General features: G+C 40.8%; 1 protein-coding gene across 3 annotated transcripts in view; it reads left to right on the top strand.

The window, feature by feature from the left end:
* SIN3A (SIN3 transcription regulator family member A) overlaps positions 1-13,981 on the top strand; it is a 57,992-nt gene extending 44,011 nt beyond the window's left edge. For all 3 annotated transcript variants that reach the window (XM_010955228.3, XM_074354128.1, XM_074354129.1), the window contains exons 17-21: positions 2,331-2,504; positions 6,606-6,698; positions 7,550-7,644; positions 10,858-11,065; positions 12,904-13,981. In XM_010955228.3, the coding sequence (XP_010953530.2) occupies positions 2,331-2,504; positions 6,606-6,698; positions 7,550-7,644; positions 10,858-11,065; positions 12,904-13,134 (801 nt within the window). In that variant the 3' untranslated portion in view covers positions 13,135-13,981. The remainder of the gene's footprint in view (positions 1-2,330; positions 2,505-6,605; positions 6,699-7,549; positions 7,645-10,857; positions 11,066-12,903) is intronic.
* The last annotated feature ends 1,404 nt before the right edge of the window (positions 13,982-15,385 follow it).

Below are 15,385 nucleotides of genomic sequence, written 5' to 3' on the forward strand. Positions count from 1 at the left end.
TCCACTTCTGAACACTCGAAGGGATCAGCCTGTTGCTAGTGGACTACTTTCTTTCAAGTGAAAACTTGTAAAAGGAACATTCTAGAGTCTACTATGAAAGAAGTTTGTTGCTCAGTGCTTTCTTGGGGTAAAACATGGACCCCTTTGCAAATACTCATGCTTTTGCCTTGAATTTAGAAGGATGCTTGCCTCTGCACCCCTCTCACAGGCCTCCTCAAAGTCGAGGAATAATGCTTCACTCAACTAAATCTTGGCATCTTCACAAAAATTGTCAGGCAGACAGTGTTTTTCTGTGAAAGTTGAAGTTATTAGGCCTTCCCTTAACTGGCAGAAATCATTACATGGATACAGTCAGCTGTGGTCATAACTTGAGAGACTAATGCCTGTTAATGTCCCCCAGGTTTATATGAAATAGACCCCAGTTACCGTGTGCTTATGTTCCTGCTGATGAGCTTGCTCCTGGTACAGCTGGAAGTGAAGTCTTATGAAAGACTGCTAGCACAGGTGTAAAAGTCCAGTACGGCCAGCTTTTTTGTAAGGTTGATCTTTTTAAACAATAGGTATAATTAGTCCATTTCCTAGAAGCTCCTGGTTATTGATTTTGAGTTAATAATACGTAATGTCCAGTCTTTTCTATGGAGACAGGTTTCATCCAGAAATCCAAATCCAGTGTTTTTAAAACAAACGTTTATGCTTCTCGTCTTAAGTCCTCAGCTGGAGGCATGAAGTCTCTTATTCTCTTTATCTCTTTGGTGTTCTCCCAGAGTTCATTGCTGACTGCAAGTGGAACATGCATACATGTTGTGTCATTTCAAATTAGCAGGAGAGAGAATCTGACCAGCCTGGTGTGGGGTTGGGAGTTGCCTAGCTGTTCCTGGATTTATAATGCTGCCCTTTCCAAAGACTGGGTCAGGGTGGGCAGAGATGGGGAAGATACCCAAGAGGAGAGTGTGGTGGGGGGTCAGCGATATGGTCTACTTTAACAAGAAGGTATAAAGAAGAGGTATCTATTGGTAGAGACCTTGCTTTGGATACTTTTTTTTTTTAACACTAAAACACTGTATCTTAAGCTTTCCTCTTATATTATCAAGTTATCAGAAGCATTATTTTAATGGTCACATTAAAATCCATAGTCTCAACTAATTGTAATTTAACAGTCTCCAGTTGCTAGCCTTCCTTTCATCATCAAATCACTCACCCTTCTGACCTTGTGCTTCGTCCATTTATCTACACATACGCATACTTGTCGTTTAAGACTTTTTTAAATGTTAAAAATAAGTAGTTGTCATAGTTACTAGCACTTCAAAAAGAGTGTATCTTCCTAAAAATAGAATGGCTTAGTGGTTATGAGAATTTTAAAGTAAAATGGACACATTGATATTGCAGTTAACATTTTGCTTTCTTCTTGTATCTGTTTTTCATGTTCTCTGGCATTTTAGTGGGTAATATTTCATTTGAGGGAATTTTTATTTCACAATAGATACATCATCATGACCTGTGAGAGTCGGGTCTCTGAGAGGTTCGCCTTTGTAGCTGTCAGATAATTTAATAAGGTAGTTGCCAGAGTTACCAATAGTCAGTCATGATTGATTGGCCTGTGATGAAAATAAGTTAATTAATGGGTATATAATTTAAATACTATACTTTTATTATCAGATGTTGAAAAATAGGAGGTGTGTTAGAAAGATAGGGTCCAGTAGCTTCAAGTTCTAATTCAGCTCTTGCGCTAAGTGCCCCTGACCAATGAATTCAGCAACAACGTCTTCAGTACCTAATTGGTTTCAGGCCTGGTGCTAAGGCTGTGAATGTAGACATGGATCTTGCTTTCATGGTTCCCCAAGGTCTCTCCCCTCACCTTGGCCACACACTGAATTTTCTTGTCTAACATGTAAGTTTGTCTCATAACAGGACACCGCTCTCCAGCCTGCTTCCTGGGGTAGTTGTGTGGATCAAATGAGAAAATGTGTGAAAACAAATTGTAAATGGTAAAGAAGAACATAAAACTAGAAAGCCATGGAAATTTCTTTCATGTAAAAAAAAAGTTGTTTTAAAGTTCCTTAGAACTTTAAATAAGCAGCACATTAACCTGAGTTGCCTATGGTTTTGTTTTTAAATAGTTTTACTCACGAACCAGTGATATGGTTGAAGATTTTGGCTTGGTTATTCTCTAAGAAAATAAGATAGTGGTTTTGTATGATTAATTTTCTGAAATTACCAACCAAAACCATCTTTTTGAGCTGAGTGATTGGAACCACCAAAGGAGGTTTCCATGTATGTCAGGGAGAACTGTTTTCTGAGTTCCCTGATGACTTGCCTTTGCTTGATTCCAGCTGCAGCACATCGTGAGTGATGAGATCTGTGTACAAGTGACTGACCTTTATCTGGCAGAAAACAATAATGGGGCCACTGGAGGCCAGCTGAACACACAGACTTCGAGGAGTGTCCTGGAGTCCACATATCAGAGGAAGGCTGAGCAGCTCATGTCAGATGAGAATTGCTTTAAGGTGAGAGTGACTGATGCAGTCAGGGACCATACTGATGACAGTGTAAGTTGTCGAGACTCTCTCCACCGAAAGTCAGTGATTCCACTCCTGGAACCCCTTGGAGTACCTATGAACTCACTGGGGGAAATACAAAAACATGGGAAAGTGGAAGTAAAGTCTCTCATGGGCCATCTGTTACTTTCTTGCCTTTTTAAAAAAATTAGTTCTTATATATGGTTTTTACAATTTTGTATTCTGCTTTTTTCCTCCGGGCATTTTTTTTCACATTATAATACTTTGTAAGTATTACTGTTTAAAAATGTAATCCGTGATTATTGTGGGAAAGATGGGAAATGAAGAGAAAAGAAAAACTAGTCACCTACAGTTCTTCCCAGAAATAATCACTCATGGCATTTTTTAACTTTTCTATGCTTATGTATATTTTGAAAGAGATTATACTGGGCAAAATGATTTGTAACTTACTTTGCTCAATTAGCAACACTGCAGGTCTTCAGCATCTCTTACTATGACTATTTGGTATTTCATTTTATAGAAAATTACACCTGTCTGGTTGGACATTTAGGTTGTTTCCAGTTTTCCGTCATTATAATAGCTCATTAGAAAAGCAAATAGCTGGAAACAACCTAGGCGTCCAACCGTATGGGAATGGTTAAGGCAGCCTATTGTGTGAATGCTGGGTGGCATATTTTGCAGCTCTTAAATGTTAATGATAAGTTATAAAAATACTGAAACAAATAAAAGGACACAAAACCATGTGTATGATGGTTTCAGCTATGAAATAAATATGTATAGTTGAACAAAGCCTGTGTGTGTTAACGTAAGAGAGGCAGGTTTAGGTGGCCCAGAATGCGGTTCATAGTTGGCCAAGCTAAGAGAGCTAAGCTGCATCAGTTTGACCTCAGCGGGCATGTTCCATACACTTTCATGATCTGACCCTCAAATTGTTCGTGTAGTTGTCTGCTTCTACTTCAGCTGTCTTTAGTTTCTAACCGGTCACCTGTACTATTGCTTAATTTAGAATCTTGGAAGACCTGGAAACGAGTTTTCTAGTTCAGATTCAGATCTAATGTTCTACTACCTGAGGGCTTTCCCACTGCAGAAGAGATTCCCTAAACTTTTCAAGGTTTTAAGTGAGTGTTTACTCTCATGGCGAACAGAATTACCAGCCCCACCCACAGTGAGTTTAACAGTATTCAATTGTGTGGTGAGGACCTATCGGGAAAGGGTAGGCTCGAGACTCACCCTGTAGATAAGAATGGCTGTCAGAGTGGCAGAAGGAACAGCAGGAACAGAAGGCTTGGTAACCAGGAAAATTGTGTCACCACAGTGATCTTTTCTTTAGAATGTTTAGAGAATAAAATGCAATAGTATTAGCATTAAGCTAAGCTTAAGCAGCCCTCCAGATCCCCTGCCCCCCTGCCACCTCCGGCCTCCTCTTTTCAGTTTTTCTGTGCATATTCTGCAGTGCTTTTTAAAAGTCGGACATGTTTAGCTCTGTGTATATTCATTCAGACCTTTTTCTGTGTGTTTACATATACATATGTATGTAGAAATATATTACTAAATTTAGACTAGACTGCATATTTTACATTCTGCTTTTTTTTAAATCTTAATATGTCTTAAAATTTGCTGTATTTTGGTTTATATAGATCCAGCTCGTTTTTTCAACTACTGTGTCATACTTAACATGAAGTATGAAGGTACCATAGTTTTCAATAAACCATTCCTTTATGGTGAACTTTTAAACTATTTCCATTTTTCACAATCTCAAATAGTGCTGCATTGAACAGCATTTGTTGTACTCACATCCTTGTGTGCACGTGGTAGTGTTTGCCTAGGGTAGGGACACAAGTGGAATTCCTGGGTCAAAGGGTATGAATATTTTAAAATTTAAATTTTAGTGGATATTGTCATACTACACTGCGAAGTGAGGCTGTGCCAGTGTGCACTTTGATAAGAGCATTTCCCTATTCTTAGTCAACACTTAGTATTACCAAACTTCTTTATTTTTGTCAATTAGATGATTAGAAAAATGTATTACTCAAGTTTACATTTCCCTTTTTCCTGCGTAACCCATTTCTTTTTCCTCTTCTGTGTATTGTTTATTCATATCCTTCACCTTTTGAAGGAAAGGAGAGGGGTGGTTGTTCTTTTTAAAGTTACTTTTAAAGATAAGATTTTCTTTGTCATGATTTCTCTGAAATCGATTGGTCTTCCCCATGTCCTTCAGTGCCCAGCTGAGTGTCACTTCACTGAAGTGACACCTTTCTCAACTCACTGACGGGGGATTACTTACTCCCACAGCGTATTGCTGTGTCTCTAGAATAGTACCTTTGTCATTATTTTCTTGCAACATAATTGTTTATCTTCCTGATTCCTTTACTAAATTGAGCTCCTCCAAGCAAGAAACCACGTTCTCTCCTGAGTGTGCCCCTGGCTGACAAGTAGAGGACACTCAGTGACTCTGTGTTCATTAAATGAAGCATAGGATATTGGCGAAGGAGGTGTCTAGAAAGAGCGATCCAAATGGTAGAGAATCTTCATAGCCACGTTTACAACTGGAGGCAGTTACCATATTTGGGTAATGGATGTGGGCAGTCTAATAATAAAGCTAGGCAAGACTTGGATAGTGGGTGCAGAGGTCAGAGAGTTGGGGTGAACATATGGTAAAGGACCTAATAAGACAGGTGAGGAACTTGTTGGGGTGAAATTGAGTTTAGTTTTAAGCATGTAGAGTGGAGACTATCTTCTCAATATTACTTTGAGAGGTGGTTTCCTTATAATAGTAGGACAAACCTGACACTCAGGGTCATCCTAGATCCGGGGAGTTAGCAAATTCCTGGGGGTAGTTTTTTTTTTTGTATCTATTTGGGAAGTAACTATGTTTGTATTTGTATGTGTGTGTTATGTTCTTACGACATTTATGTATTTTTTTTATTGAAATATAGTCAGTTTACAATGTTGTGTCAGGTTCTGCTGTACAGCTTAATGCTTCATTATGCTTCACTCATACATGAAAAAACTAATTTTTTTGTTTTTTGGGGGAGATAATTAGATTTATTTATTTGAGTTATTTTTTAATGGAAGTACTGGGAATTGAACCCAGGACCTCATGCATGCTAAGTAAGCACACACTCTACCCCTGAGCTACACCTTCCCCCCACATTTTAAGTTTTACTAGCAAATAGGAATTTTTAAATTCTTCTCCAGAAGAACTGTGAACCAGAACTAGCTTCTGGTCCATTTTGCTTACTGACTAGCTGTGTGGCCTTGAGAAGTCATAACTCTCTGGGTTTTAGGTTTTTCTTTATATAAAATGAAGACGGTTGAAATAAGCGATTCTAAAGCTTTCTTCTAATCTCTGTGATCTTCATGTGATTCCAATAGTGATCTTAAGGCATTGAGAATCCTAGGATTCTGAAAGGGGAGATCCATGTGCCCTCACTGTTTAATACTTTTGTACAAACCATGACTTGGTTTTGCCTCTATCAGTCTGTTGCTTTTAAATATGAATTTTTTAAAAAATCATAATGATATTAGCACAACTCAGAATTTCAGGAACTTCAGATATGATGGTACCATTGCAACAGATGACTCCTTAATATGTTGACGTTTTGAGTTTCTTACCTCCTGGTGTGTGTGACCTCTGTTGCAGTGGAAGTCTGACTGCTGCTCTCTGCTGTGTGATGTTTTCCACTTCACTGCAGTATGAGAGGTTTCCCTTCTTTCTTTTTTTAAAAACACTGTATACCTGTATACATTTTCATATTAGGTCCCATAAATGGGTTATCAAGTGAAATAGCATTGACATTTTATGGTTCTGGCTTTTAACCACTCTTTCTGACATTGATTATTATTTTAGCTAATTCAAGATGTATGAAATGTGAAATGATGCTTCTTGCTCTAACATTTCACTTTCCTGGTAGCAAGATTGGGCCTTTACCTTTTTTTACCACCTCCTAAGTTTTTGAATAGCTTTCTCATCTCTTCAATTGGAGCAGAGTTTTACAACTTTATTGCTTCCCCAACTCTCAACCCTTAAGAAGCTAATTACAGCTTTGGAGATGGTCTTTTGTTCACACTCAGGTTTCTTATTTGCAGCTTATGTTCATTCAGAGCCAAGGCCAGGTTCAGCTGACCATTGAGCTTCTGGACACGGAAGAGGAGAACTCGGATGACCCTGTAGAAGCAGAGGTATGGATGAGTTATTGTAGAAACTGCGTGCTGAGCATGCGTCATGTTCTGAGAGTCTGCCCAGGGACTGTCTTCTAGAAGGCCCAGACAGCCTCAGCCCATTTAAGGGTCAGGACCTGATGTTTAAAGGACAGGTCCTTCCAGCCATGTCCTCGGCTGAAGAAAAGGACCGCCTGGTGGCAGGTATTTAGGATTGGTGGCAGTCTCATTTAGCTCTCAGTTAAGCTCTCTCATTGTTGGCAGCTTTCTTGTTTTTATCCTAAAGCAAAAGAAACAACAAATGAGGTGCCATCTGCCCAGGATCATCTTGACTCGTTGGGTCATGTTTACTTTTCATTGGGTTCGATGGAGCCAGGAGTTCTCAACCCCACTGAGTAGACAGGGAGTGAGCTGGTTGTCACAGCTGGGTCTAGCAGGTGATATTAGTGAGAGAGCAGGCCACGCATCTGATGTTGGGGGCATATGGAGGAGGGGGGAGGCTTGTTTTATGGGAATGCCAAATCTTTACATTTTTTAAAGAGATACCAGAAACCCAGATTTTAATGTGAAAGATACTGATTTTCAAACATTTGCCCGAACACATCTTGTTCGTTAACAAAACCCTCTGTGGGGAAATAAAACTTGTCAGTGAGCATTTATGACTTCTGGTAACTTTTAAGTCTCTCAGAGAAACTTTAAGTTTTACATTCTCACAGAATTTTAAAGCTGTGTTTCTAGAAAGAGGCTTTTTTTGATCTTGAAATTTAAGTAGTTCAGACATAGAATCATAGAATTTGCTAGAATACGTGATGAGGTTGGAGTTCAGTTTTTGTGCTCTCTCCCCACCTCCGCTTTTGTGTTCACAATCCCAGCGCTGGTCAGACTATGTGGAGCGATATGTGAATTCTGATACTACCTCTCCTGAGCTTCGTGAGCATCTGGCTCGGAAACCAGTGTTTCTCCCTAGGTGAGTGAACCAAGTCACGTATCCACAAAGTCACACTTGTGCGTGGTTGAGGAATGGGGAGTTAAATGATTTTCAGATTCTTGGTTTTCACTTACTCTATTTATTGCTCTGTTGAGGATACTAATTCAAGATTTGTTTGGCTGTTCCACTATGAGCTTACCTGGAGCATGTGCCAAAAGCATCAGGGAGATGAGAGTTTTAGGAATCAGCAGTCACTGCCTGGTGTCAGATAGGAATGTGTGTTGGAGTCTCCCAGGTTTGATGATTCGCTAGGAGGACTCGCAGGACTCAGCATAGTCATATTCACAGTGACGGTTTATTGTAGCAAAAGGATACAAAGCTAAATCAGCAAAGGGGAAAGGTGCTCGTGACAGGATCAGAGGAAGCCAGGCGCAAGCTTCTAAGAGTCTGTTACTTCCAGTGGAGTCACGAGGACAGTCTTAATTCCCCCAGCAACAAATTATGACAGTATGTTTGGAATGCTGTCTACCAGGGAGTCTTGTTGGAGACTTGGTGCTGGGAGTTTTTATTGGATGTTCATCCTGTAGGCACCCTCTGCCTTGTTTGTACCAAAATTCCAGACTCCCAGAAAGAAAGCAGGTTTTCAGCATAAACCATTTATTTTGTACAAACTGTTTAGGTACAGTGAGCCATTCTTATCATTCAGAGAATGGTGGAAACTCCAAATCCAAAAGCCCAGAACCAGCCAAGGGACAACCTTGTAAGCAGGGTTTTCAAAGGATAGCAGTCTTAGGCCTGCTCTCTTCACAGAATTTTAAATATTTCCTCCTCCCTGTATATTGGGCGAATTGTAATGCTGGTTAAGGAAGAAAACAGAGTTTCAGAAGTAGAAAATAGGTTTTGCTGTGATAGAGTGGCTTTCTTCCTTCCCTCAAGTTCGGGAGTTGAAATCTCGTATTACGTTTCCAGAAAGGTATTATCCTAGCATTATTAGACTTGATCCTAGTCGGAACCCGGAAAGGGGTGTGAACGCAAGGGCCCTGCCAGGTTCTTGCATTCATTGACTCACTTAGCAGACTTCAGTCAGCTGCTCTGTGCCAGGCCCCTGTCTCAGTAAAGCAGACTTAGTCTCTATGCTTATGAAACAGTGCAAATAAACATAACATCGTGTATTACTCACCAAGTTGCAAAGTTTTTTAAAAGATTTGCAATCTGTGTTACAGAAGATGTGGGGAAGGGGGAAGGTACTTTCCTATACCTTGGGGGGAAATATTGATACAATCATTCTAGGGGCAGGGTGTTAAAATGTATGGGGCTTTTACTCTGAAACTTTGGTTTTTTAATAATTTGCCTTCTACCTGTTAAAACTGAGGTTTTTCTCAGTCTTTTTGGCCTTGAGACCCTCTACACCCTTAAAGATTGAGCAACCCCCCAAAATTTTTGTTTATGTGGATTATATCTAGTAATATTTTCCACATTAGAAATTAAACTGAGAAATGTTTAATGTTTATGAATTCATTTAAAAATAACTGCTAATGTATTATGTTATCATAAATAATATTTTAATGAAAAGCTGCTTCAAAACAAGAAATTAGTGGAAAGAGTGGCATTGCTTTACACTTTTGTAAATCTGTGTCATGTCTGGCTTAATAGAAGAACAGCTGGCTTCCCATATCTGCTTGTATATTCAGTCTGTTGCACTATGTTGTTTGGTTGAAATATGTGAAGAAAATCTGGCCTTACTGAAAAATGTAGCTAGAAAAAGAAATATTTTCACATCCTTTCAGATAATTGTGGATATTCTTTGATATGACAACAAAACTCTCCACGTGGTGTTTCTTAAAGGTTAGTTGCAGTATCATTGAAAATGTCAATGGCTTTTCATGCAGTTATGTCAAAATGCATTGGTTTATCTTGTACTTTGAATTTTTTCATGCATGATTTTATAATTTCATGCAGTTGGTTATTCAGAAATATTAATTCACTAAATTATGCAGACCTACCAAATGTTGACACATTTTCATTTTACAATATCCCCCCCATCACACTTATTAATATTGCCATTGACCTCATCAGACACATCTTTAAGTACAGGTGAAAATGGTGTTCCTTTCATAGCTCCACAGTGCTCAAGTGCTCTTCTTCATGAGTCCCATTGTGCTTGGCACACAACCGTGCTTTATTTGTAGTTCCCATTTTATCACACAGTATATTAAAAAAATGTGAACTAAGGGGCTGGGATTTAATAAATGTTACTGCTTCATCAAGGACATTCTTAAGTCAAACCAGCTTTCCTTTTTTAATGGCCAGTGCATGGCTAGAGAAGGACAGATTGGTGCCACCACCTCATATATAAATATAAATATAAATATAAATATAAATATAAATATATCACCATTATTCTTGCACTGCCAATTCAAATGTTAACACAGTTTAAAAGAAAGAAAGACAGACAAATAATACTTTAGTATTATTATGAAGATAGTTTTGATCTTATAGATCTCCTGAAAAGGGCCTTCGAGGCCCTCAAGAGTCCTTGCACCAAAGAACTGCTGTCCTACCGAAATGTGTGCATACCAGGCTATTCACTGCAGCAGGTTTTTTTAATAGCAAAGTGTAGGAAACAACATAATTGTCTAGCTGACAACCTTTCTCTGCTTGTTGTGGGAGGGAATTAAGTTCTAAATACCCTCCAAGGCATCCTTTGATGTGAATTACCTTCTTTTCTTACGTATGTGGAATAGCACTAGTTATGTACCATCTTTGGGAGAATTGAAAAAAATAGACATTTAAATAATTTTCTGTGCTCTGTGGTTCAGGTGAAGAACCCTGATTGATTCCTGTTAAGGAATGGTTAAATTAAGGTACATTCCTCTATAGCAGTTAAAGAAAATGACACAGATCTATGTGTAGTGAAGTGAAAAAAATCTTCATGACATTAAGTGAAAAATTGAGAGAGACCTAGAAGATTTTAAATCAAAACTGCTAACAGTGGCTACCTGTGCCAAGGCAAGTGAGATTCTGAGAACTGGGGTAGGGGGTAGTTGACAATTCCTGCTTTTCATTCTGTGTATCTTCGCAGTTGGATTTTTTTTTTTTTAAACAATGAAACCAGTGAACATTTTTTAAATGTATGTAATTAAAACTGTGATACGTGCGGTGAAAGCATGCAACAAAGAACGCTCCTTTGGGGCAGTCGTGGGAACGTGTCTGGACGAGCTCTCATCCCACAGGGCTTTTTCTTCTTTGTAGGAATCTGCGGCGGATCCGGAAGTGTCAGCGTGGGCGGGAGCAGCAGGAAAAGGAAGGGAAAGAAGGAAACAGTAAGAAGGCCATGGAGAATGCGGACAGCCTGGATAAGCTGGAGTGTAGATTCAAACTGAACTCCTATAAGATGGTTTATGTAATCAAGTCCGAGGACTACATGTATCGGAGGACCGCCTTGCTCCGGGCTCATCAGGTGAGAACCAGTAACTGGAATTTCCCCACACTCCTCCCTCCTCAGCCAGGGGAGGCTTGCCCCGGAGGCTTCTGGTTGTTTCTCTTGGGTTTGAGAATTGTTGAGTAAGGATGCTGTAACAAAGTATTACAGACTGGGTGACTTAAACTACAGAAATTTATTGTCTCAGAGTTCTGGAGGCTAGAAGTCCAAAGTTGAAGTTTTGGCAGAGTTGCTTTGAACTTTCTGAGGGCTGTGAGGGAAAAGCTATTCCATGCCTCTCAGAGCCTCTGCTGGTTTGCTAGCGATCTTCGGCGTTCCTTAGCTTGCAGATTTCTGCCTTCATTTTTACATGGCGTTCTCCCTACGTGTGTGCCTGTGTCCAAATTTCCCTTTTTAAAAGATGCCATTAATATTGGACTAGGGGTCCCCCCTACTACAGTATGAACTTGTCTTAACTAATTACATCTGCTACGACCTTGTTTCCAAATAAGGTCACATTCTGAGGGTGAAGACTAGGATTTCAACATAACGAATTTGTGGGGACGTAATTCAATCTATAACAGCCGGTGGCACCTTCCAGTGAAGCTGCTCCCAGCATTTACATTTCAGGTAGTACTGCTTGTATGAACCCTATTTTCACAAGCTGCCTCAGTTGTGAAAATCCTGGTGCAGTTGTGTGCCAGGCTCTGGGACTACAACCATGAGGTAGGGCGTGTAATGTAGTGTGATGACACGCACCACCAAGGAAGGAAACCTGGTGAAGTGATCAAAGGTGACTGCTTTTGTTGGAGAAGACCTCTCCAAGGAGGTGATGCTTGAGGCCTGAACAATGACCAGGATCCAGCCTGGTGAAGAGTTGGGAGGTTGGCACTTTTTAGGCCAAGGAAACAAGTACCAGGCTGAGAGGGGGAAAGGACTTGGCATATTCAAGAAACTGAAAACATCATTGTGGCTCGAGCCATGGGAAAGTGGCATGTGTGAAGCTGGACGGCTGGGCAGAGGCCACATTACTTAGTCTCGTAGGGCGTGGTTTGGACTTTGAGGTACATTGAAAGTTTGAAAGGACTACAAAACATTCAAGTGGGAGCCAAGGGTAGGTGGCTAATGTACCTCTCTCATGGTGCTGTGTGTTGTATGTCTGCATGTCTCTGATTCAAATGATTTGGGGAGCTGGGCAACACCTGATTCGTATTTGTGTCGCCCTACTCCACCTTGCACCAGTAAGTATGTACCAGATGCGTAGATAGGAACAGAAACCTCCACTGAAGACCTGCTGCGCTCAGCACTCTGCTGAGCAGGGGAGGTAAGAGCAGGAAGGGGAGAGTGGGTTGTCAGCTTTGCCTCGTGCTGTCTTACTTAGACGGGGATGCCATGCTGACAGAAATGACCGACAGTCTCAACTCATGTCTCACTCGGGGTACATTAGAATCAGCTGGGTTGCTAGTTTAAAAATGCAGATTGTTGGAAACAAGGAACTCTGTGGTTTTTATCAAGGGTTGTGTGTCTCCCCCGACGCCCTCCCTATGATACTAGTGCATGCCGCAGTTGGGCAGCACTGAGCTGGTTCTGCCCACACCCCGTGTTGGCATTGCTTTGGAGGCTTTATGGTTTCTAACTCCTTGCATGCTCTAGATTCTTAGTCTTCAATTTTCGTTCTTAAGCAGAGACTCTTACTGCCTTTTTTTTTTTTTTTTTTTTTTTTTTTTTTTTTTTTTTTTTTTTTTTAACTTCCAGTGGTATCAGCGACTCGAGCCCACTTCTTATCTCTGCTACTTTAGGAGGAAATTAGGCTTTGTATTTGAAGGGTTTTTGGTCCTAGTTCATGGGTTTTTTTTTCCCCTTGTTCTATTTTGCAGTCCCATGAGCGTGTAAGCAAGCGGCTACATCAGAGGTTCCAGGCCTGGGTAGATAAATGGACCAAGGAGCATGTGCCCCGTGAAATGGCAGCGGAGACCAGCAAGTGGCTCATGGGTGAGGGGCTGGAGGGCCTGGTGCCCTGCACCACCACCTGTGACACAGAGACTCTGCACTTTGTGAGCATTAATAAGTACCGTGTCAAATATGGCACAGTGTTCAAAGCCCCATAACTGCAAAACCAGAGCAGGTAACTTGAGGGGTGTGTGTGTGAGGCACGTGCACTCACACACACTGAAGAAACAAGGAAGATGCCTTTCAAGCCTCACTGGGCCTCTCTGGGACACGGTCACCTGATCTGTGTGTGGCTGGTGCAACCTGGCACCAAGTGGGCTACATATAAGGAATGTGGATACGTTATAAAGCTGGAGCTGGAACTTTTCCCAGGGGGGTTTGGGTAGTACCCTGCCCTGGAGAGGAAGGAAATCCATGCAAGCACAGAGACATGCAGCTTGCTTGCACACACCAGCAGAGCTGAGACTGGAGTCTCCTGGGGCCTGACCTTCAGTGAGGGCACCAGATGCTGTTCACACGTTGACTGGATGGGCGAGCACTGACAGACAGGCTGGCGAAGGACTCCACGCTCAAATGGATTGTAACTCTGATGGTCACTGCTCCTTTCCTCTCCCCCAAAAGGAAAAAAAACTGGATTGGATTTTTTTTTCCTGGTCACTTGAGCACATCTAGATCACCCATTAGATTCTCTCTGGGACCTGCAGTTTGGCTTTGGGATTGATCATCTTGTGGATTTGATTCCTGATGAGCCCCTTGCTGCCTACCTTTTCCTCTCTCCTCTGGTTCTCAACCTCAACAAGTTCAAATCAGTCGTCCTTTTTAGCTCCCGTGGAACTGTTTTGTACCTGCTTCTTTACTAGTCTACCCTAGTGCCATCCACCAGCTTTACTCTCACACACACACACACACACACACACAATTTTAACCTGGATTTTTTTTTTGTAAATAATGTACATACTGTCAATTTTTTTATTAAAAGAAATATGCTTTGATGTGCTAGCTTAACTGCTCTAGCTTCTTGTGTACCATAGTTCTATGTGGCTTCAGATTTAGTACCTATGAACAGATGTACAAGACATTTATTACACTTTTTACCAAAGGGAGTTACCATTGTAGTACTTTTGTGTAAAACTTGTCTTCCCCCTTTCCCCAACTTTTTTTTTTTTTTTTTTTGTAAATAAATAAAGCTTGATTCTTACTTAAGGAATAAACTCTCAACCCAAGTCCCTTGTCCTCACCAGAGAACTATTGTGAAGCAGGGATTTGGGCTTCAGTTCCTTATCTACGGTACAAAACAGGACTTTGCTTTCAATAGTTGGCCCCTTAGTTGCACTTGTCCCAAATCAAAATATCTCAAATTTTAAAAATAGAATTATTCATTCTTTTAGTACGTATTTCCCTCACCTTATTTCAACTGTTTGGAAATATTTTATATTTGGGTAAGTTGTCCAGCTATGTGGTTTGTACTTCTCTGTATTTTTTCTTATCCTTACTGGAAATGAGGGTGAACAACTTGAATACCAAACCAGTATTTGAAAGAAGTGTGTATAAAGTGTGTGATATAAATGGGATTGGGAGGGAGAAGATTTGATACACTTCATTAGCAACTGCAAATGGAATATATTTTTTTTTTAATTACATAAATTTAAACTGGCAGACATTTAAATATCTGTGATTAGAATTTTTATATGTGGTCAGCATGGACTTACTGAACAAAGACCAGCAGAGCCTTCTCAGTACCCTGGTGGATTTTTCTCCAGCAACCATTACCCTGGTCATAGCTGTAAAGTAACCATCAGTGTTTTATGTGGTTTTGTTTGCTTTTTAATTAAAAATCCCCAATATCATCACCACAAAACCACAATTTTTTGCTTCTGGAGTTTCAAAACACATGGTAGACTTTTCTAATTTTAGATGTTTTGTTGTTGTGGGGGGTGGGGGTGGGCAGTGGAGGGACAGGATAACCACAGGAGACTCTGAGCCCCAAAGTGTTGGGTGGCAAGCCTTGTGGGAGGGGATTCTCTGGTCTGACTTGGGAGGTGGAGTGATACTGACTGGGGGGAAAGAGCTTCAAGTTTTCCCAGCAATAACTCACCTGTCCCCTCCTCTGCTTGCTCAAGAAAGAGCATGTTGACTTGTAATTATGGGGGCAATTGATGGGATCTGACCAGCGGGCAGCTCCCGTTGTTGCTGTCTCTGCATAGGGTTACGTTCAGAGCACCTACTTGCAGGTCAGGATAGGGTTGGAGCTAGTTGAGAAAACCCCAACCTACCAAGTGCAACCAGAAGAAAAGGGAGCTTCACCTACAGCCAGGGTTTCACAAGCAGCATTTTTATCCCTCCTGCCTTCGGACATCTGAGCTCCAAGCTCAACTCAGCCTGTCTTATAGCAGCAAGTTATCTATGTTT

This window comes from Camelus bactrianus, chromosome 27 (assembly GCF_048773025.1).
Source record: "Camelus bactrianus isolate YW-2024 breed Bactrian camel chromosome 27, ASM4877302v1, whole genome shotgun sequence".
In the NCBI taxonomy this organism is placed as follows: Eukaryota; Metazoa; Chordata; class Mammalia; order Artiodactyla; family Camelidae; genus Camelus; species Camelus bactrianus.